The sequence below is a fragment of the Ornithodoros turicata genome, chromosome 10 (genome assembly GCF_037126465.1).
Source record: "Ornithodoros turicata isolate Travis chromosome 10, ASM3712646v1, whole genome shotgun sequence".
Lineage (NCBI taxonomy): Eukaryota > Metazoa > Arthropoda > Arachnida > Ixodida > Argasidae > Ornithodoros > Ornithodoros turicata.
Genome location: NC_088210.1, coordinates 12,509,486 through 12,533,108, shown reverse-complemented (window position 1 = coordinate 12,533,108; position 23,623 = coordinate 12,509,486). Strand labels below are relative to the sequence as shown.

The 23,623-nt window shown below is 47.2% G+C and overlaps 1 protein-coding gene and 1 long non-coding RNA gene across 2 annotated transcripts in view; one reads left to right on the top strand and one right to left on the bottom strand.

The window, feature by feature from the left end:
* Positions 1-19,304, top strand: part of LOC135370102 (TWiK family of potassium channels protein 7-like) — a 287,026-nt gene extending 267,722 nt beyond the window's left edge. Inside the window, exon 2 of the mRNA XM_064603793.1 lies at positions 17,563-19,304. Coding sequence (XP_064459863.1) covers positions 17,563-18,281 — 719 coding nt within the window. The 3' untranslated portion in view covers positions 18,282-19,304. The remainder of the gene's footprint in view (positions 1-17,562) is intronic.
* Positions 19,305-19,485: 181 nt separating this feature from the next.
* LOC135370105 (uncharacterized) overlaps positions 19,486-23,623 on the bottom strand; it is a 164,056-nt gene continuing 159,918 nt past the window's right edge. The window contains exon 3 of the long non-coding RNA XR_010415216.1: positions 19,486-19,612. This is a non-coding gene — a long non-coding RNA (uncharacterized LOC135370105). The remainder of the gene's footprint in view (positions 19,613-23,623) is intronic.

Below are 23,623 nucleotides of genomic sequence, written 5' to 3'. Positions count from 1 at the left end.
TCGGGATGATGGTTGGCTAGGAGCGTGCTATGTGGTGAAGTTCATTTTTAAGAGTGTAGGTAGACAGACCGTTCCAAACCCTACACTCTTAAAAATGAACTTCACCGCATAGCACGCTCCTAGCCAACCATTATCCCGACTGATATCGTTATCTGCCCTGATTTGTTGAAAACCGGGGGCGTACGCCTTTTCTGTGACAATTATGAACAGCATAAGTGTCACAGAAATGGCGTACGCCCCCCGTTTTCAACAGATCAGGGCAGATAACGATATCATTCGAAATAATTGTTGGCTAGAAGCGTGCTATGCGGTGAAGTTCATTTTTAAGAGAGTACGTTAGACCCCCCCCCCCCCCCACACACACACAGCAAACATAAACTGCTACTTTACTTTACGGTACTTTGAAAACAAACTGTCATATTGTTCAGAAAATGGTCGCACATTCTCATTTTACACACCCCGCGTTTCGCGAGCAGACCTTTTCAGTCTTGCCCCACGATCGGGTCTCCGCTAAACACAATGGAACGAGATAGTATTGTCCACACACTACACTTGGTCTGTTCGCATCGAGTTTCCGCCTGGTGGGAAACAGGGGAGAAGGGGGGGAAAGTGTTTTCGTAGAGGTGTTGATTTTCGCTAAATCCAGAGCAGCTAAGCGTCCAGGAATTCATCTAGGGAGAGCGAAAACAAAGACCGTTTAATTAACGGAATGCATTCTTCCCCTCCGAGCAGGATGTGTGTTTGCCAAGCTAGTGTTGGGCTCCCTGCACAAGAACGGATCGATTTGCGTTAATAGAATTAAACTATCCGAAACCCTTTGTTGCGCAGGAAACAAGAACTATATAGTGCACGAAACCTCACGAGAACCCATTAACAGTAGGCGTTTTTAGTCTTGTAGATTATTTACAACTTACTCTTGTACTCCAAGTGGTGGCTCGTTAAAAAAAAAGGGGGTAGTGACGGGTGCAAATCGTAATCTGGAACATAAGATCTTCATTACATCCTTTGTTATCATGACGACAACTAAGAAAAAGAAGATAAATGTAGCAGGATAAATCGTTGATCCACAGTGCTAAAGGGACTCGTGCTACCCAAAGATGAAAATGACACAGCGGCGACAAGGAACAGAGTATAAGACTGGGAAAAGATTAAACGACCGCGATAAGATCATCTGTCATTTCTTTTAAGTTCTGACCCTCTATCCTTTCTCTTTTACTCTTCTTTCTCCCCTTACCCTTTCACAAATGAGTGAAACTTGCCGCCTTCTCTGAGCAGGCAGACCTCACTCCCTCTTCATTAGAACTTCATACCCCCACCATCACGACCACCACCATGGTATAGGTTGATCCACACCACCATCGAAGCACCACCTCCATATTTTTCTCACGTATCCTTCCACACTTTCCTTCACATAGTATATCCGCCGCTTTTACACTTTCTGTAATTGCTGCTCGTAACTTGTAGAGGAAGTGGTACTGAACCGCATTCAACGCTTATTTTGACGACGATAAGTGGGGTGCTTCAACGAGACAGGCAATGCGTACCGTAGCCCATTGCTGTAGAGGTACTTTGGTGCATAATATAGTGACGAGAATCACGACGAGGACCGAAGTCCTAAGTCCTGCCTTTAGGGCAGGGCGTTGCGGAGCTGCGTTTCGTCGTGGACCAAGCAATTTTGTGATAGCGAGGGGGCGAGAGCCTACACTCTTAGAAATGAACTTCACCGCATAGCGCGCTCCAAGCCAACCATCATCTCGAATGATATCGTTATCTGCCCTGATTTGTTGAAAACGGGGGGCGTACGCCTTTTTTGTGACACTTATGCTGTTCATAATTGTCACAAAAGAGGCGAGAATTCATTGAACGCCATATCATTGAACGGCAAGGTAGATTTGGAAGTGTAGTTGTGATTTAGGGTGGTTGACAAACAATAGAGAACCCTCAAAAATGATTAAAATTACTTTCTTTTTTGGGGGGGGAGGGGGGAGGGGCTTGGGGTGTATAACATATCGCTTAAAGTGCTGATAACGAAGATAAAGCACCACCACAACTTGACACCACGAGACCATACTGAACAACAAGAACTCGTGTTTCAGAAGCATGCGATACCCCGATGTTCTGTAAATTTTTTTCCAAAGCTGCACACCTTAATTGCGCCGAGTCATTAGCACATCAATCATCACGGGGGAGGACGATCACCGTATACGGCCCTAGGCGTACATACGGTGATCGGCCGCCGTCATTGAAGAAACAGAGATGCGTCTTCAATGTCTTGGAGTTCGAACTTTAAATCTTTGCATTCTGTCCATATACACGAGCGCTAACATTGACTATACGTATCGACTACAGGAAGAGGAGAACAATATAATTAACGTGTTTAATCTACTCCCAATTATTATGACAACAGCATAATAAAGCTCTGAAGCTGTTGATGAGGTTTGGTACGAAATCCGTCAGTCCCTGCACTATATCCATGAATGGTATCACAAATGCCGATACAGACTTGCCGTTCGTTGAAGCGCTACTCTGCCGAAACAAAGAATTTCTCTTCTACCAGTACGTAAAAAAAGTCTCGAGGGACGCACGGAGGAACTTGGCCTCTTCATTCCCGAGTGTCCGGGGAGATTGACCAAAATGGGGAGGGATCGGCAGAGACTGCGGTGCCTCCGGCGGTTGTCACGATCCTTCGTTACGAAACCATTGAGACTCAAGCGTGCCATGTGCGCTGCTCGGTAAAACTTACTTCCGTGCCGTATCGAATTTTTTTTTTGCTGGGGAGTGAATGACGACGACTGTGTGCCCGCAGGCGGAGGTAGTGTAGAGCTGTCTCTTTTTCTACGTTCCACCCCAATCGGGAGTTCTCCTCCCAAATTGGGTGAGATATCTGTGCATGTTATGTAATGTCAGTTCGAAGCTGCGCCGAGAGGCAGTTCGTGATCTTCCTGCTGTCCAAATCGCAACATCTTTCGCATTCACAGAGAATGCGACTTCTCCAGGAATTATCGATTTTAGGCTAGTCATCCTGACGTTAAACAGCGTCGGCCTGACGATGCTCTCTGGTGGTACTACCTGGGGAACATTATGATTGAGGCCTTGTCGAAGGGATGTAAAGGCAGCGGTTCCCAAACTTCGCGGCCCATAAAAATAAGGACGCCCCCCCCCCCCCCCCCCCCGTTTTCCCTACTCGCCGGACGTCTGCCGATCTCAGAGCGTCGACGTTAGCCAAAACGGTACGCTGACATTTTATTGGAGCTACGTTCAGAGGGAGTTCTCTGGGCAAAAAAAAATCTTGGGGTGCGTTAAGCAGCGAATCTACCTCAGGCGCTGGGCATACTCTGTCCCTCATACTCAGGTGCGTCTACAAAACGGTCTTTGAAAGTCACGAGCGCGATACGCTCCCAGGCGAAGTTTCCAAGGTCGCTCACTGGTTTTCCGGCCTCCCCTTTCCTCCGTACGTCACGGAGCAAAGCAGCACTTACGCTCTCCAAATTGCAAGCTGAGCGTGTGAGTTCAACGAGAGCGCAACGCTCCGGAGAACGAGCAAGGGCTAATTCACGCTGCTGCGTTTAAGGGCGAAACGCATTGGACGTTTTCTCAGCGTCAAAACGTCGCGCGTACGCCATGGCCTTGCACACGCGGTCAAGAAACGCCAGCGAGGCGACCACCCGAAACGCGTGGGACGCGTACGGAGCGAGTGACGCATGCCACTGTTGCGATATTCGTCGACCCCAAATATTTGTTAGAACGTGCAGATGCTTTTCTTTCCTTTGGTTCCTGCGTTCCTTCATTCCAGATACCATTCAAATGTTCACGTAAATTTAGTGTGATGGATAATGTCCCAAAAATTTATGCGAGCTGCTCATACGCCACCTTGTCTGCCGCACGACGGCCATGGTTCTGTCTACTTCTCGGAAAACGCGCCCAGACGCGCGCGAATATCTGTAGTCGACAGATTCCGGCGTACGCCCTCCGCGCGCGTTGAAAAACTGGTTTTTACGAGGTCACACGCACGCCGAGCGCCTGCGCGTCCTGAAAACGTCGGAAAAACGCTCCATGCGTTTAGCCCTTTACGGTTGCGCTTGCGTGTTGCGTCCGCTGACAGCGAATCATTGTAACGGAACATCATTCAGAATGGAACGAAGTAAACGCATTACTGCGTTTACGGCTGCGTACAGCGTCTTACGTGTACCTTCATTCCATCCCGAAGGATGTTCCGTTGCACTGATTCGCAGTCAGCGGACGTAACACCCAAGCGCTACCGTAAACGCGGCAGTGGGATCAACCTTAATACCGTTTACTAAAGAAGAGCGCGCTCCCCGCGCTTTGGATCCGCTACTTAACACGCCCCTGAACAACGACAAGGGCGCCGTCCCTGACGCTACGCTTGTGCTTCCTGACTTCAGAGATGATTTTCGTGTGACAGCCCTCAGAAATCGTTCCACTATTCAACAGATGTGTGCACACAAAGCTCTGAACCACGAACACTTAATCCTGAACAAATACGGCGTCGCGATTTGCTAACTACTGTGTGCTTCGCTTACCGACAACGCACACCGAAACGGTTTTCTTTGGGTTTTGGCATCCGCTCAAATTCGAGAAGACGTCACTGCGCGGTGTACCGTGAAGGCAGGGCGTCCGTGTATGCCGCGATAGCGCGATAGACGCAGACGCTGTGGCCTTTAGCGGGAGTGAGTGGACCTCAGACATAGATTTCGGCCATCGTGCGCAAGTGAAAGCGAGACTGTCTGATGCGTCGAAATGGTCGCGTACCCACCCGGCATGCAAGCGCCTTGATGAGAAACCTCTGGGTCTCCTGCCACGTGCTTCCGGGTAACACGGAATAGCGGGCATGCCCTGGCATTTTATTTTAATTTGTGGGCCGCTTCGCGACTCCCCTTGGAACGTGTCGCGACCCCCCTATACACACAGTTTTGTAAACCACGGATGTAAGGGATTCTGTCCGTTAAAGCCTTCGAGCAAAACAGTCGACGCGACGCTCGAAAAGTTCGTAAACATTAGAGAGAGAAGTACTCTGGACAGTACACTGGTTAAAACAGAACTTCACCACATAGCACGCTCCCAACCAACCATCATACCGAATGATATCATTCTGTGTCATAATTTGTTCAAAACAGGGGGGAGGCGCCTATCTGGGACAGATTATCTTGTCCCAGATAGGCGCCTCCTCCCTGTTTTGAACAAATCATGGCACAGAATGATATCATTCGGTATGATGGTTGGTTGGGAGCGTGCTATGTGGTGAAGTTCTGTTTTAACAGTGTAGATAGAGTTTGAGAAGTAGATGCCGACTGATCGGGAACTGCGATATCAAAGTCGCAGTCGCAACACCGCGCACCCCACCGGCGAACGCAGCAGAGATGGAATGTTCGCGCTCAGAATCATAAATAACAACCGAATCGTTTCCATTTTTCTTTTTTTTGCAAATCGGTTCCCGTTCACATTTCCGGCCAGCGTTCAAACTGCGAAAAGAAAGCGCAGCGGTTCGCGGGAGTGGGAGGTGACTGGAATAGGATCAGGCAAATCGCTAAAGCGCTTCAATTTCCTGCTTCTCCCGTGCCGTTCGCACGTCCGTACATCTGGGATGGCGCCCATGTTTTCATTGCGTCTCGCTCCCGTTTTAGTTCTCCTCTTTTGACTCCGTAATCTTCTTTAACAGTAATGGCACTGACGTCTTCGATTTTATTCTGCTTAGAGGTTGACCTAAGAGGATCGGTTCCAGGCTCTGGAAAGAACTGTTTAAATATTAGCAGAATTATTCAATTATTTCGCAGAAGCTAGCTCGCGCTATACGAATTTACAGATTTCCAACGGAACAACCTGGGCCATGTATACTTGCGCCAACGTCTGATTTCACATCATGAAATAGGACAACAAAATAGTCCCTCATCGCGCTCATTGGTAAAAACGAATTAGGGTTACTTTGCTTACTGCTTCCCGTTCATAAGGGTAACAACAGCCACGTTCATGACCAGGGGATGAGGTGTTCCACCGCAGGATTTGCTATACCCTACTTCAGCGCATGCGGGTTAATTGGCTATAAAGGAGATGAGATATACACACAAACACATGGCAAACACATAGCAAGTGAGGTACTGACTGTGCAGAAGCGCCTCATCTGTCGGGATTAGCAGTTCATCCAGTCGACCACACATGATGTAGTACGATGAAGTCCCATACGTCACATCTCCGCGCTCATGCATAAGCCACTGGGGCTAAAGGAGCTCAAGCAGGGATAACAAGCGTTTCAGGAGAGAGCCTCTCTTTTAATTTTGTTAACATTAAACTATAGAGTCTTCAAAATTTGTGCCTTGTTTATGGATAAATTTTTGCGAGTGTTATTCGTATAAGGTTGTAGCTGCATCTTTCTGTTCATTGTATTGGGTACGGAGGAGCACGAGTGACGTGTGTCTCTGCAGAGTTCCCCCTGAAGTCGGCCCAGGACGCACACAAACCCCCCTGTCTCCCACTCCTTCCTGCTGCCCTTTCTCCATCTGTACACGTCTTTGCGCTTCTAATAGCCGCTGTTGCTTCACTGCACTTGGACGAAAAGAGGCACAGATACCCTTATCACTGCTGATTTGTGAAAAGCACGGACGCCTTTGCGGACGCCTTTGTACGCCTTTTTGCGACGTTTAATATAACTGCATAAGTGCAGAAAGAGGCGTATGCCCCCCTCCCCCGTTTTTCACCAATCAGGATGCAGAACGATGTCATTCGGGACGGTGGTTGGCCAAGTTCGTGCATGCGTGAAGAAACCTTGTTCTCATTCTGCAGGAGGTGGGTCTTGCCCATCGATCCCTCTACACTCTTAAAAATGAACTTCACCTCATAGCACGCTCCTAGCCAACCATCATCTCGAATGATATTGTTATATGACCTGATTTGTTCAAAACGGGGGCGTACGCCTTTTCTGTGACAATTATGAACCGCATAAGTGTCACAAAATAGGCTCCGCCTCCCGTTTTCACCAAATCAGGGGTGAGAACGTTGTCATTCGGGCAGATGGTTGGCTAGGAGCGTGCTACTGGTGGTGAAACTCATTTTTAAGAGTGTAGCCCTTTGCACTCCCCGACGGACTCACGCACCCTCTACGCATCTCCTGACGGTCTCGGTGGCTCGGACAGCCGGTAGCGTATGCGTCTGCTGATCCCAAGACCGTGGGTTTAAAACCGGCCGTAGGAACGTGGCAACTTAGAGGAAGGGTACAAGCTGCTAGTTTAAATATTAAAGTTTAAGGTCCCCCTTCCGCGAGGGGCGCCAAATGTGGTGTACCGTGTGTCGAGATTTCGGCGCATGTTAAAGAACCCTCAGGTTGGCAAAAATTAATCCACAGACCCGACCGCTATGGCGTCGCTCATGATCACAGTTGCGTCGCCACGTAAAGGTCCGAATTATTACTAATCTACGCATCTACGCCCGTCATTACCCGTACGTTTTTTTTTTTCTCAATAAACATATCCCTCCCCCCGATTAAGCTTCAGGGAATAGCAAGCCCACACCGTGGCTAACCTTTCTCTTCTCTTTTTTAACTTTGCATTAAACATATCCCCCCCCCCCCCCGATTAAGAGAGTACCCCCCTCCAGTTCGCACAGTGGAAGCTACGACATGTGCTGCTCGATAAAAGGAATAGGAAAATTATTATAATAGTACTAAAGGTAGTAAAATGGCGTCCCCAGAGCTGCAGAAACGGCGGATGGTCATGGCTGAAGCTCCAGGAATGCCAATTGAAGTCATCAGGACGAGGGGCACTGTGCGTCACTATATATACGCCTTATAGCTCATCACCATCGTCACCCATTGCTACCAAAACTTGATTGGCGCAAGCCCAGCAACCTCTACAAAATCATTTCGGAAGGAAAGCTTAAATACCCCTCGTGTGCAGTGTAAAGCCAACAGCGTTCCAGAGCTTTCCCTCGCGGTGCTACTTGGCCCTACCCAGCACGCTGAAGTCACGTCTGCGCTGACACGATTCCTTCGGGAATCTAAACTCCTGGGCATTCTCTGATACGTCCTACGCGAAACGATTAGTGAAGGAGCTGTTTCTTCTGCATTTTTTCATAACTTTCTGTATCTCAGCTGCTTGTATCTTCTGTTGTTTGCTTGAATGCTTTAGAGAATTGCAAGCCCACGTCGTGGCTAACCTTTCCCTTCTCTTTTTTTTTTACTTTGCATTAAACATATCCCCCCCCCCCCAACATCTCACTGCCCTCGATCTCCCCCGGCATTCCGGGACTCAACGTTAAAAGAAAGCAAGTGCCACCGTCAGTCCTTCGCCAGATGTCATTGGGCATGACGTTAAGCGTACACACTTGGAACACTGCCGTCTATACCGACGGGTCCTCTACACATGCAAATTCACCGGCCGCCTTCGTTATTCCATCGGTCCAGGTGTCTCACTGGTATCGCCTGGCGCACTGCACGTCCTCTGCATCCGCAGAGCTTTACGACATTTTGTCGTTCCTGCGCTATGCTCTGCGCGAGGCTCCGCGAATGTCGGTGGTATAATCGGACTCCAGCCAGCCCTGCAGTGCATAGAGATCACGGATGCGCGAGGTACGTTAGCTCCAATCGTCACGGGCAGCCTCAGCGACGTTCCGCGTCTATGCGACGAGGGTCACTCCATCAAAAATGGGAGCCGGTCCCTCATATACTGGAGAGGGGCCCCATGATAACGCGGTCCGCCCCCGGGTGGGCCGTGTCTCTAAATGCGCGACCGATAAGAAGGTCGTCCGGGCTGTATCGCTTACAATGCTGTTCCCGGGAAGATTTTTTCTTAAAATTAACCCCATGGCATGTTTAGCATGTTTGACATTGGTAGTTCCGTGGGACTGCCTGCCTACACTCTTAGAAATGAACTTCACCGCATAGCACGCTCCAAGCCAACCATCATCTCGAATGATATCGTTACCTGCCCTGATTTGCTGAAAACTGGGGGCGCACGCCTCTTTTGTGACAATTGTGAACAGCATAAGTGTCACAAAAAAGGCGTACGCCCCCCGTTTGCAACAAATCAGGGCAGATAACGATATCATTCGAGATGATGGTTGGCTTGGAGAGTGCTATGCGGTGAAGTTCATTTCTAAGAGTGCAGCACTAGTTGGTCCTGCTCTTCGTTTTTAGGGCGAAGGCAGTACTATTTTTGAAATGTAGTGTGGGGGCAAGCTTTGGCTTGTCCCATCCTCCAGTTGGCAATACGAGTATTGACCAGTATCGCTTGCGGTGCTGCTGCCGGGAAGATTCTCTCTTAAAATTAACCCTTTCTCTTTGTCCGCATTTCAGTTTCTGTTTCTGACGTGTTCCTCTTTTGCTATGGCGAAGATTAACGCAAGTATTTCAGCTGTCTACTGTCACCTGGGCTACCTACAGTTCCTAGAACCGTTGCCAGTTCCGCGCACACAGCGTAAACAGTTGGCTTTATTAATTACCGTGATAAACTTTCAAATTTGGATTTGTCGTGCCGGCTGGCTTTGGGTGGCCCAGACTTCGGGGATGGAGCTATATTTCACGTTGTCAGGGCAGGGCCTCGTAGCCACATTGAACGCGAAGACCCACCGTCGCCTGCTAGTTGTGATTGAATGTTCCCGTGTACTAAATGGCAAAATTTAGAAATAAAGCGCAAGAAGGTCTCAACCTTTCTCGAAACTGATTTTCTGGGAAGCGTCTTGCACTTTTTGTCTAAATATTTAGGTTTGCAGTTTCCAGGTGAGCTGGGGTTCTTGAATTCGCAGAACCGTGAATTGCAGTAGTAGACGAATTCTGACTCATAACGGAAGGAGGGTAAGAAGGCATGAACAGGCGGCCTTCTTTACAAAGGTGGCATTGGTTAAGAGCTCACGTGACAGCAGAAAGCTATGACGGTTTTCGAATCTTCCACTGGCGTATTCTGGGGAATGCCACTGGTGTCAGTACACGGTTACAGCCCAAGCAGCGCAACATCTTGACCCAATATGGGACCACTATTGCACCAGGATTGAACCAAAATGGTCCAGTATTGCCAATATGGGACCAGCATTGGACCAAGATTGAACCAATATTGGGCTAGGATTGCCAATATTGGACCACTATTGGACCAAGATTGAACCAATACTGGGCCAGTATTGCCAATATTGGATCACTATTGGACCAAGATTAAACCAATATTGGGACAGTATTGCCAATATTGGTCCCATATTGGACCAAGATTGAACCAATACTGGGCCAAGATTGAACCAATATTTTGCCAGAATTGCCAATATTGGATCACTATTGAACCAAGATTAAACCAATATTGGGCCAGTATTGCCAATATTGGCCCAATATTGGACCAGTGTTGGCAAGTATTGCCCATATTGGTCCAATATGGGGCCAAGATGATGTGCCGCTTGGGAGACAGGATATCTACGCACGTCTCTGTACTAACCGACGACAAACGAACGACATCTTTCCGAGATCAGTGTTATGCGACAAACAAAAGAGAACATATTTCTATTTGCAGAAAACAACTCGGCGACGGGAGCTTTCACAGTGCACATCACCGTAAACACCGTTCAGATCTCCGAACAGCGATATTATATTGGGCACGACGCGACCACTTGGCTGTTCGCGCCGAAGACGGAAACATTCGCCGCAACTGAATTCCCAATACAGAGGCGGCCTTTTAGTTGAACGCGGAATAACTTTGGAGGCGACAGAACGCTAAAATATGCAGTTTGCTCGAGGAAATATTTCCATTTCGACGCCTCTAAAACCAAGACGCGATTCAAAAAGCGTCAACCATTCCCATGTTTTGATTCTTGTTCGCAGTTTTGCATAAACAAACCGTTCGCTCCCCCCTCCCCCTCAAAAAAAAAAAAAAGAAAAGAAAAAACTGCGCGGCATGCCCCAGAGGACGCAAACGTGTACGTTAGATGGAGGCGCTGAAAAGGACCGCCTTGTTGGCTCGCTTGCGCTTTCCTGGTTCTCTTTTATATCTTTATGTATCCGCTTAGACCACCGGAAAACTGCGGTTTTGCGAAGCAGTCTTTTTTGCGCATGTAAACTACATAGCGGTTGTTATATGCAAATTTAAGACATCCTTCTTTGTTTCTCGGTGGGAATTCAGGATTGTTGTGCGCGTTGGTCTAAGTGACGAAAGATATAGTGAGATAAGGAAGATTCCTAAGTGGTTACAACGACGTAGTTTTTTTTTTCTTTTTTTTGTGTGTGCGTGCGTGTGTGTGTATTTTTGTCGGCTCGCAGTGCCCTCAAAAAAAAAAAAAAAGGCGTCAACGATATTATAGCATCTTATGCAAAAACCGAAAGTCAGTTCGTATTATGCCATCCATTTTATTTTATTTATTTTTTCTTCCACCGAAGCAAACCAACCAAAAGAGACCGTTGTATGCTTTGATATCTCTCCGTATATTCACGTCAGCGTACGATCTTGCCGCCCGTTCTTTTCTATGATTCAAGTTTCACGTTGATATCTTTGATGCTTCCTGCTCAGAGAGGAAGCAGGCTTATTTTGTAAAGGTATCCTATATAGGTGGAAGATAAACAAGAAAAACACAAATATCATACAGGTGATATAGTTAATACTATGGGCATCGAGAACAGAACAAAGATCGATGGTAGCGGGGGTGGGGATGTTAGGGTGATCTATTTATGCTGGCAGAGAGAGTCAGCCAGAAAGGACGGAGGGGCGGAACCAGACCCTCGGCTTGCGGGAGGGTGAGGGGAAATACCCAACACCCCCCACCCCCCCTGGCTGGATCCGCCACTGAGGGACGGAGGGAGTGAATGACTGAGTCCTCACTGGTCCCCATTTCTGTCGGCCCAACATGGAGATAACCTTGACTGGCGCACTGATGACCTTGCGCATGCGCAACGCACGAACTGTGCGAGTTCGTCGGTCGCACTGCATACCGGTTTCGGTCCTTTGTGCTACCCACGCGGGTTTGTTTTGGCGCGCCTCGAGGGTAGTTCGCTGGAGGACCGCTAGGATACGACGCGTATGTAACAGAGTGTGTCCATTCACTTTTTAGCCGTTGCTGCAAAGAATTTCAAAGCTTCGCAGCAAAGCAGACAGTTTATCGCGTGCCATACACATTACTTGGTCGATATGCGAGTAAGATGTACTAGTACACGATTTCAGGAATAGGCGATTTGAAAAAGATGCGCGCGCCACCAAGCGCGCGGCGCAAAGCAGCATGGGAACTTTGACGGATACTGTTCTGTCGTCTGCTACGGTTATGGTTTACCACAGCTGAGGCTGCTGCTGCGTACACCGCGAATGTTGTTGTTCTTCCTCTGCCTCCGCCTCTGGCAATCTCGTAGTGCTTCAAGGCGCTGAAATTTCCCATGAACCCTTGCGTGCCACAGGTGGCGCTTGCGGTCCCAATGAAGCAGAGTCGTATATTAAAAGGGAGTCTGGCCATTGGGAGGTGTCACAAAAAGAGGCTCGACCTGTCAATCACAGTTTCGCTTCTCTGATTGGTTTGCTTTTTACCAAGGGGGTCGCCATGACACCATACTGCCACCCAAAATGGCGACGAAAACAAACACAATGAAGCGGGGATTTCGCGACAAAAAAGTTTCGCAGACTAACCTGATTTTACGCTGCAAATGTACGTCCTAATATAAATTTCTCAGAAATCAGTTTCAACTTATGCTCATCCATCGATATCTAACTGAAAATAATACGTTTTGTCGCCGGTGTTAGGCCTAGTGAACACGGCGATCATAACGAAATCATAACAAAAACGGCGCTGTGCTGTACAATCTTATATTTAACAGCTGGATTTCATGGATATAAACATTCTTGCCTCTTATATTCCAACTATTCATGTAGATTTGTTTAAAAATCATACCGACAACAGAATTAATGTATTCCAGCAGGTGGTTCTGCCGGCAGCGGTACAATGACGGAAGCAGACCACAATTCCCGAGGTGCCTTACGCTCCCTAGGTGACGCTTATCAAATTTGCACCAACAATCCACTACTTTTGCAGATTGCGAGAGGTATCCATCTCAATCCCATCCAATCCACTTGCCACCCAAAATGGCGCTGCCCATGTTGGATAGGGGGGCAAATAGTGAGGATAGGCTGATTGATAGCGCCCCATATTTGACGACTTCATTGGTCGGAAAGCTGAAAAAGTGGGTGTAGCTTCAGGTATAGGCATGACCCATTAATGTCCAGACTCCCTTTTAATATACGGCTCTGCAATGAAGGCTTCTGAGGGATCTCAGGCGGTTGCTGTTTTGTGGTCTATTTTTGAAGCGTGATGTGGGCAAGCTAACGCTTGTCCCATCCTACAGTTGGCGATACAAGGTCTGTTGGTAATACAGTTGGCAATACGAGGTCTATTGGCGATGTGAGCAAGCTAACGCTTGTCCCATCCTACAGTAGGCGATACAAGGTCTATTGGTAATACAGTTACAGTTGGCGATACAAGGTCTATTTCAGTGCTCCTTGCGCACTCGTTGCATTCTGGACGCTTACAGTCATGGGTCCTGCTCTTCGTTTTCAGGGGAGGGCAGTACTATTTTTGAAATGTGATGTGGGCAAGCTTTCGCTTGTTCCATCCTACAGTTGGCAATATACGCCGACACTCATGGGCGAAGGGAGAATGGTCCCTCGAGTTTCGTTTTCATTGACCTTCACACGTCGTAGACAATGGGCTGGGAGAGGGGAACTTTTTCTTTCTTTTTTTTTTTTTTTTGAAGGGTAGCAAGCCAAACATTGGCTGACCTCTCTCAACACTTAGAAAGAAGAAGAAGAAGTGGAAATAGTTTGGATACCTTTTCTTCCTTTCCGATGACACAAGTTCCCACAGTTCAAAGCGGACCTGGGCACACTGACATTTTTTGAGGTCGTCTACATTTCTGCTGTTTCTACTGCACCTCTGGAATATAGTATGATTAAAAAGTATGTTTTTTCATACGATTGAACAGATCAGCACAAGATGCACCACTCGCTAACGATACCACGAAACGGCAAGATATTCCATCTACATAAGGGTTTCAGTGCAGCAGGAAGGTGGACTCTATCAGAAAACGTTACTAGTCTTTTACAGTATTATATACTAGTTATATAGTTTTATATACTCGAAGTAACTATAAGTAACCAGTCTTAGTTACTAGTATATAACATGTTCCGTGGTTAACAAACATTCAACGTATAATGCATGCGTATTGATCCCACGATGTAATACAACTAATGCAGTTCATTAAATGCAATTGAGCGGGAAGCTAATACACATACAAGGTGTCCGCGCCAACCATGCACAGAATTCGATGAAATAAAAAAAAAATGCCTGTTCTTCAGTTTTATTCTGTATCTATTTATTCTGTTCTATGTCGTCATCATTTGTTTTGTTCTTTTAGCGCGGTGTAACATCACTCACATCATAAAAATAAAAATTCAATTGAGTTGAACCATAAATATCATCATCAATTGCACTAAATGACAATGGGACTTGGTCTTCATTAAGCTGGACTGAGTTTCTTTTTTTTTTTTTTTTTTTTTTTTTTATTGCGACAGATTCAAGTTCGGCGCAGTGACAACATGTGTTCCTTTTGGGGCGCTGATGTGATTGGCCTTTCCAGAATTAAAAAAAAAAAAGAATAGAAAACGAAAACAAAAAACATAGCCCAGCCAATAGAGCGCCCCCCCCCCCCCCCCAACAGATCAGCAGATTTCGAGGTCATCCTTATCGAAACGCGCATTCTCCCTTACCCGTAGATGGGAGGGAGAAAAAGCGCTCGCTCTTGTCCTCTCTGGACAAAGGACAAAGCGCACATTCCGGCCACACTGCTCAGGTACGAGCCATACGTGGAAAGTCGCGGAGTGTGCACACATATCACTTATCAACTTGATATTTCATTTTTCACTTTTTGTAATACTTTAGTTATGCGTTTCTATTGTACTTTTCTTATGTGCTTCTCTCCACTCCGTTATGTAATACCCCCTGGGAATCTTTAACGTACTTAAATAAATACATAAATAAATAAATAAATAGAAAATAAGTATATGCCAACGGACCTGTTGGCATCAAGAAACTAGCTGGTGATTGGCAAGACACCTATTCGCAGCGAGATCGACCTATAGGGGTCGACACTGTCACCTTTCTAGTGCGCATAACACGCGGGCCGATGTTAGGAGTTGATGGTTCTTTTCCGTAATTCTTCTGCACATTCACCGGAAGATCACTTGCGCCGTGATGGTATACGATACTGTTCGGCTCCCCAATGCTTCACCTACTGCGCTGAACGCGGAATAAACGTGTAAAAGCAGACGACGCGTCCACACTACAGTAGTTCATCGTTTCTCCGCAGCGCGCCGACACGGTTCGATCTCGGAGTAAAAAGGCAAGCTGTGTGCCACCCACACCGCGATTTTCTCCCTCAGGAGGTTCGTGCAAAGTACACCCTTCTCAAAATCGCGAGGGAAGAAACTGTGCTGTAGCTCACCCTTGTGGTCCCTCGACGTATAACCAAAATAAAATAATAAATAAAATAAATAATTAAAAGCTGTTTTTTTAATTTAATGGTAGCGCCGCGAAGCAACTTTCGCTATGAGCGACGTACAGGTGTGGACAGATGGAGAGAGGACCAGCAGGAAGGAGTGGGGGACAGGGGGGTTAGCATGCGTCCTGGGGCGACTTCAGGGGGAACCGTGGCGACATTCGTCTGGAAAGTCTTCGGAAAACCCAGGGAGAACCTCAGACAGCACAGCCGGTGGTATAGGATTCGAACCCAGCACCTCCCAGTCTTCAGCATGACCTTGGCCATCACCAACGGGCGAGGCGCCTTAAACCGTTCGGTGAAGCCGCTGGAAATTATACAAGTTGGGTTCAGCATCTCCATACATTTGAGAAACGCAAAGCAAACTTCCCCATAATTTGTGGAGCCTCCAGCGAGACATAAAAGTAACACGTGAAAGGCATAAAAGTAATACAAAAAAAAAGGGAAAAAGCGGTGGAAAGAAGGAGCAAAACAGACACTACTAATCGCCTGGCGAGCTGTACACAATAGGACACCTGCTGTCCCGAAAAAGTTATTTTAGGTCGCACACACGGCCTTTCCGAACGCAGCACATGCAGCGTTGATGCCGTATACTTCTGCTCTGGGATGAAGAAGAGCGTCGCCTTCACGAAGTAGGAAATTAAATCAGCGTTAAGATGGATCCTTCAATAAACCGATATATCGAACGCGGTTCCCCAAATTCCGATCGAATTCGGTATAAGGTGTTTTCCCTTCTACTCCATTCGCTGTTTTCTTTAGCCGCCTCCTCTAACGCCCCTTTGTTTATTTTGCCTGTCCTCGCACCCTGAATTTTCACTTTTCGGTTGATGTGCGGGGTGTCCTTTTTCATCCTTTTTTTTTTTTTTTTACTTGCATTCTTTCTTTTTTGCGCGGCACCAGCGCGGGTCCTTCCTGGGGCTTGTCTTCGGGCTTTCATTCCTTAAAAGAAATGCAAAGTAAGCATCAGCTGGGATCCTTCTTCGGGGAAAAGCTCGATTTGAAAGAAGGCAGCCTCGCGGCGCAGCCTGTCGAGCTCTCGGGTTTTCATGACAGAAGCAGCACACGCCGCTTTAAGCTCTTGAGTGCCCCTAGGCGCCCGTGGCACGCGTGCGGACTCAACGGGGAAAAGAGACTGCTTGACAATGCCAGGCACATGCACGTTCTTCGAATAGCTTCGTGCAAACACAGAAAAGGAAACATATAATATAAAGCTATGCCATCCCCACCAAGCATGAATACCCTTGGCTCAGCTGCTGTGGGTAGGGTATCATTATACGGTGCATAGTAGATAACATTGAATGTTTCGTGGAGTAGGTGACGCATATTTGAACTAGCAACGAGTGCAACAGAAAGCAGGAAGGAATGCTGCTGTATTTTTTTTTTGGAAAGAGTGCACGCAGGCAATGTATCAGCAGTATCTGGAGGAACTCATCTAATCCATGCTGATGAGTCATCAAACGATGCTCGCATTTCTTTGTTTGCACGTAATATCTGCTCGGAGAATGCATCTTCTCTCAGAATATAACGTCTCTGCACATTCCCGGTCCAACACCTCAATGCCATTTTAGTTTACCTTAGTCGCATAGCTACACTCTTAGAAATGAACTTCACCACATAGGACGCTCCTAGCCAACCATCATCCCGAATGACAACGTTCTCATCCCTGATTTGTTGAAAACGTGAGGAGGAGCCTATTTTGTACCATTATGCACCTCACAAAATAGACTCCTCCTCCCGTTCTCAACAAATCTAGGGCGAGAACGTTGTCATTTGGGATGATGGTTGGCTAGGAGAGTGCTATGTGGCGAAGTTCATTTTTAAGAGTGCACCAACGCCTCGTCTTCCGTCGCTCTCGCACAAATGTTCTCTGCTAATTAAATCACGGCCAATGTAAGATTAGGATGTCTTGTCGAAACGTAAGGGCTCAGTTGAAGACGGCCTCTAGTTGTTCTGAATATATAAAGTTCTTGTTGAAATTGCAGCGCGGCGTCATAATAGCGAATAAAGAGATCAGCCTGTACTAATACGGTCCAAACTTTTCCCTTCTTTCGCAGGCTACGGCAACATTGCACCGCGCACCAATTGGGGCAAGATCGTCACCATCCTTTACGCCATCGTCGGAATCCCACTCATGCTGCTCTACCTTACCAACATCGGCGACATCCTGGCCAAAGCGTTTCGCTACGTGTACGGCAAGCTGTGCAGCTGCCGGCCCAGCGACCACCACCAGCGGCGACGTCGCCAGCAGCCGCAGGCCGTGCAGCAGAACCACCACCACCACGGCACCGCCGAGAACTACAGAGTCCATCACATCGTGGGTCACAACTCCCTGGAACCCGGCGTGCAGGACAAGCTGCACGAAGACGAAGTGAGGATAGAGTCGCTTCCAGATGAAGACCTGTACGATGACAGTGTTAAGCCTCGTGTCTCGGTGCCCATCACACTGTGCTTCATCATAATGGTCGGCTACATATCCGGTGGTGCTGTTCTGTTCTCGTTGTGGGAGGGGTGGGAGTTCTTGGATGGTTCGTATTTTTGCTTCGTAACCTTGAGTACGATCGGATTCGGTGACTTGGTGCCGGGCGATAGTGTGGTGACGGACAGCGGATCGCAGGAGAAGTTGGTCATCTGTTCGCTGTACTTGCTCGTCGGTATGGCGTTGATCGCCATGTGTTTTAATCTCATGCAAGAGGAAGTAATTTACAAAGTGCGGAATTGTGGCAAACGGATCGGCATTATCAAGGATCCTGATGATGACGATGACTTGTCTTAACGATCATTGCGTCGACAGGATTCCTGTTGTGGCCTCCTGGTACGGGTTCCTTGTCCTTAGTGCAAGTTATGGAACTGTCTGGAGCAGAGAGAAAGCAATGACTTCCATTGCTCAATGCAGTGTTGTATCGCTGGTGCGAATGCATCTCTTCTTCCGAAGAACTTGCCATCAGCTACTGCGTCTTACGTATATATGCGAGTATATATAAAGAAACTCTGGAGATGGACATCTTCAACAGAGGATGTTGCCCAAGACCGTACACTCCATCGTGATTTAGATCCTATTCACTAAAAAGAGGGAAAGAGGGAAAATAAGACGCGATTACGTCAGCAGGGAGATGCTGTCCTGGACTTCTCCGTTCGGGAATACACGCAGTATCTGCAACGAAGCTACAAGCATGACTCGTATCTTATGTTGTATAAGGAACGGAGTCTGCCAAGAAGGAGGTTCCACAGCGGTGACGACGCGCCTGCCCAGTTCCGGTCCGCGCTTGTACGGTCCGAAGTAGAAAGATGCGGCAGAACATGAAGAACTTCTCTTACATCCATCCACGCGGTGGCATACGGTGGAACTAAACTATGAAAGTGACGCGAGGCGACCTGTATTCCTTGCGTGCCGAATCCGGACGCACATAGGAGACGTCTAGTCTCGGGAAAATATTACGCGAGACTGTGACCAATTCATTCCTTTTCTATATGAGACGTTTAGCCGCGAAGGTTTCGCGTTTGTACCGACGGATATGTTGTTATCTCCGTGCGACGAGCATTGCGCGCAAGAGTGTACATAGTGTCGTGCATATAACGTTACGTTACGTTTCGTTTTCGCTGTGAATCACGCGACTGGTTAGAGTGAAGCGTGAACGTATTACTGTTACTAGTCATCGCCGTTGAGTATATGGGGGGCAACATGATGCGAAGAAGGATTTTGCTGGCGGAAAATTAAAGAAAGTACGTGCGAAAAATGAATACAAAAATAAGTATGAGTATTATGTTACGAAATAAAGTATTGGTTGATATAGATGAACACGATGTGGGCTCTGTTTTCATGTCGCGATTTTGATGCGTGTATACGATTTGTCCCATTCCGTCCGTCCGTCCGTTACTCACTCTCCCAGCTCCCAGACTCTCTCACTCTATACTATAGAGGACGTCACACTCACACCACCACAGCCTTTCCACTCGGATGCAGTTCTACTTACCCATCGACCATGGTAAGTCCCCGTAGCAGAAGAATTTCGTAGAAGTCTCCGTAAGTCTCTCTTACTCGGACTGTGCCGACTGTGAGATACCGCGGGAAGTACGTCCACGCGTACAGTTGGCGGTACGACCACACTGAAAATGAAACATGCACCGATCATTTCATTTTCACGCGCAGGGAAAGGTTTTTGTCAAGCATTGATCAAAGCTACTCGCATATTTATGTTTTTTAACCCCCCCCCCTTTTTATCCCCTCATCTCGAAATCCCCTCCCATATTTGAAAAGTGAACGTTGCACTACGGATCGTAAAAATCGCATTTCCGCTGCTGAGGCGCAAAAGGCTTGTAAAAAAAAAGTAAGAAATCCGCACTCCTCAAATTCGAACGTCTACGGCTACTTCTAAGAAAAGAAAGGAACAATACTTCTTCTCCGGTACATTTAGCACATTTTCGTCAGTCCAGTGCCTTTTCAGGACAAAGCGAGGTATACTTCTGCCCACGCCGCGTTGTGTGCACGACAATCTCTTTTAAGATACGTTCGGACGTTATAGTTAGTTGACTGTGTCCACAATGAGGTCTTCTACTTAGCCAATACTATGTGGTGACAAGTTGGCGAATTCAGATCCTGTTCGCTGCCTATGGAACATGATTTGTAGGTTTCGGGGGACGTCCTTCACGGAATGATCAACATAAGAAGAACGTTTGTAGCGAGTCAACCGCGTGCATGGGGCCTTTGAAGATCCCTCCTCTTCCTTCTGAGGACGACATCAGAAGGTGAGTGAGGTTTCGTACCCGTGGAAAAGGCGACGGCGGGTTCTGTGCTCTGACTGCTGCGTGCAATGTCCATTCTTGAGAGCGCTGTTATGAATACACTGCGTTGCGTCGGGCACTTACCCCTGTAGTGTCTAATGAATCTCAGATATTATAAACACAATTTTTGTGAAAGATGAGGGTCGTGTTGTGCTCATCTGTTTGAGTTCCAGCCTCAGAACAGTTAACTTGCCATCTTATTATTTGTTTGTGATTGCTGTTTTGAACGGCTCCTTATGTGTGTTTCAGCTTCGCTAGTTGAGAACATGTAGCTATGCTTTCGAAATCCGTGCTGTTTTGCAGACGAAATACGTGTATGATCAATGAACAGCATGTCGCGTACAAGGAATACCTGTTGCGGAGGTTCAAAATATGTAAAGATAAACACTGTCGGTATATGACTTGCAAGTGCGTTAACACCCCAATTTTTATGTCATTTTGTTCCAGAGATTTAGAATGGGGGACCCAAGCGCATTGCGGCCCCAAATAAAAGCCGGTGGCGCTCTCGTGGCCGGTGAGAGGGCGCGCGAGTGTGTCGCCTGCAACCGACCGAAGGCGTTGCCAACAACAACAACAACAACAACAAACGAAACAAGTTTCGCGTTACGTTAACAGTTATTTTTACCATTAACGACCCAGTATATTTACAAAGTCATGTTTTCTTTTTTCTTCTTCTTCTTCTTGTAAGCCTAAGGTGTTAGCTGTATAGGCGCTGCAACCAACGAACACAAGAGCCACTGCTCTGCCGATATGAAAACGATATTCTGCAAGAACTGTGCAAGGATTATAGTGCTTGCGTTTTGATTTCTCGTTATTAACACATCTGAAGCTTTCGAATGTGTGTTCATATTTTCTAACAGGAAAACCAGGGTTGGGAAAAGAATGTTTTTTTAAGCAGCCTGTACAATCAAATAAACAAAGAAAAAAATGACGATCCCGGTCCGGCGCATCATTGGACTCAAGGCATGTGTAATATGACTCCGGTTTTATTGGATCAAGTAACTGAACGATTAAAATATAGTAGGGGTCGTCGCTAGACAAAGTGCCATTCGATGCTAAGCAATCCGGTAACAGGGGTGTATTGTCGTGTTCAACCTAAGATTGGCAGTATCGGTGCAGTACATTTCTCTCTTTATATCTGACCGCCAGAAGATAATATAGCGTTTGAAACACTCTATTATCGTTTCCTATATGTGCTCATATTTATGTCTCTCAATAATCATTTTCATTGATAAATGTTATAAAGCTCACCTACAGCTCCTAGTATGCTGTGTACCACGGACTGAGAAACTTGCCGTGAAAAGAGCAAATATCGAGAACATGGAGATGGGCGACGATCTATTATCTATCTTATTATCTACTAGATTGGATTAGTTTAGATATGTAGCAGCAGGCAGATAACGAAGTTTCCAACCGCTACGCGACACGCTACTCGAGCGTAAGCGCACTGGGACGTGTGCCCAGACATGCTTCGCATAATCCATTAGCGTCTCGACTGCTGGGGATTAAAAATGTACGTATGCTTCAACAGGACGCGGCTGCTGCAAGGAACGTTTAATGGAAGGCTATGGATGAGAGATGCGCTTAACCGTCACACTTTCTGTAGATAAAACGGCAAGAACACGGGCGAGCTGGTGGTTGTATACGTCCATAATCAAACCCTGAGACTGGGGAAACAACAAAACACGACAACACCCCTTTTGTAGCTTCGGAAACCGCAGCTTTGTGCAGGAGCGACGTAGGTACGACCTCTTCGCCACTGCTCTTTGCCAGTCGTCTCTGTGGCAGAGCACCAAACAGAACCGGAACCGAAAACCGGAAAGAACCGAATCGCCAGCGAACCGAAAAGGCCGCCGCCAGCTTGGAGCTGAACCGGAACTGAACCGATTTAGAAAATTTCGGTTACCGTTTCAAAGCCGGTTTCAAAGCATCGAGAGTTCGAGAGTGACCGTTTTTCATCTTACCTACCAAAAGTGCCCCAACCTGTTCCAAAAGTGAGCAGTTAATGCGGCATTTCTTTTTTCTTTTATTTTGCAACCTGAGTCTCCAATACAAGCGGAAACGCAAAGCTGGACGCCCGCATCGATGGAGACAACGTCGGACAATCGCGCCCTATAGTTTCGTTTTCCTGTGGACAAGCGCTCTCGTCACAGCTTTGCTTTGGGAGGATAGGGAAGCTCATGCCTGACTCGTTTGTAAAGTAAAGAGGTGATCGCGTTGAAGGTCATTTGGGGACACAACAGTCTGTACTAACATAAGATTGCTGGGTATCTTTACTGTTGCGCTAGGACATGCGAGGAGAAATAAATGCTTTCGGAACCTCCCTACCGTTAATTTTAGGGCATATACCTTGTGCAATGAACCTGTCATCAACAGTCCTCTTCACCTTGCTTTGATCACCTGAATCCTCTTCTCTATCATCATCTCTCACTATCTACAAATGGCACTTGGGCAGCGCCCAGGCTGCTGGTTGGCAGGTTAGACCGTAAGTTGACAACCGGAAGTAGAGTTGGACCGGAAGTGAAGTCAAGTACAGATGAGAAGTGGACAACCTTAAGTCGAGCTTAAACCGGAAAAGGCGCCTAATGCTAACGCATTCCTTTCACATTTACCGTAAATCGCCACTTCATTTTGTGTGTGTGTGTGTGTGTGTGAACCGGTTCGGAATCGGTTTAGAACAACTTGAACTGGTACGGAACCAATATGTGTGTCCTCCTGGAGCGGAACCAGAACCGAACCATTATGCCTGGACCCAAACCCGAATCGAACCAGTAAAAATTTCGGTTTGATGCTCCGCTTTGTGGTGACCTCCGAGTCATAGTGATACCGGAGAACCCAAAAAGAGCAACGACCAAGCAGCAGAGTGTCCCTAGACAGAGCACCTCACGCCGTCTTTATTATCTTCACGTCAGCACAATCGCGGCGCTATCAGCGCGTTCAGTAACCTCAACCACCAAAGCAGCACAACGTCTTGGCCCAATATTTTTTTCCAATATTGGTAATAGAGGCCCATTCTCGGATCTAACAGGTTTCGCGACCCCAGAAGCAAGTCTACGTTGAGATCTCTCTTCCCTGTCTCGGTTTTTTTTTTTTTTTCGTTCATCATTATGTTGATGAAGACTAATCCCTTCATGATCAAGGCAACTTTTAGTAGTAATAACTTTCCATCACAATGAATGGAGGGTCCCGAGCAAAAAACGAAGAGAGTTTCACTTGAGGGCGCTCGAGTTGATGAGGCTGCGGCCGAAATGACGCCGGCTCTGTTGGTGACTTTCCCGGTTTCAGTATTGTCATTACAAGCGCTGTCTTCCATATCTTCAGGCACAACTCCGTCCC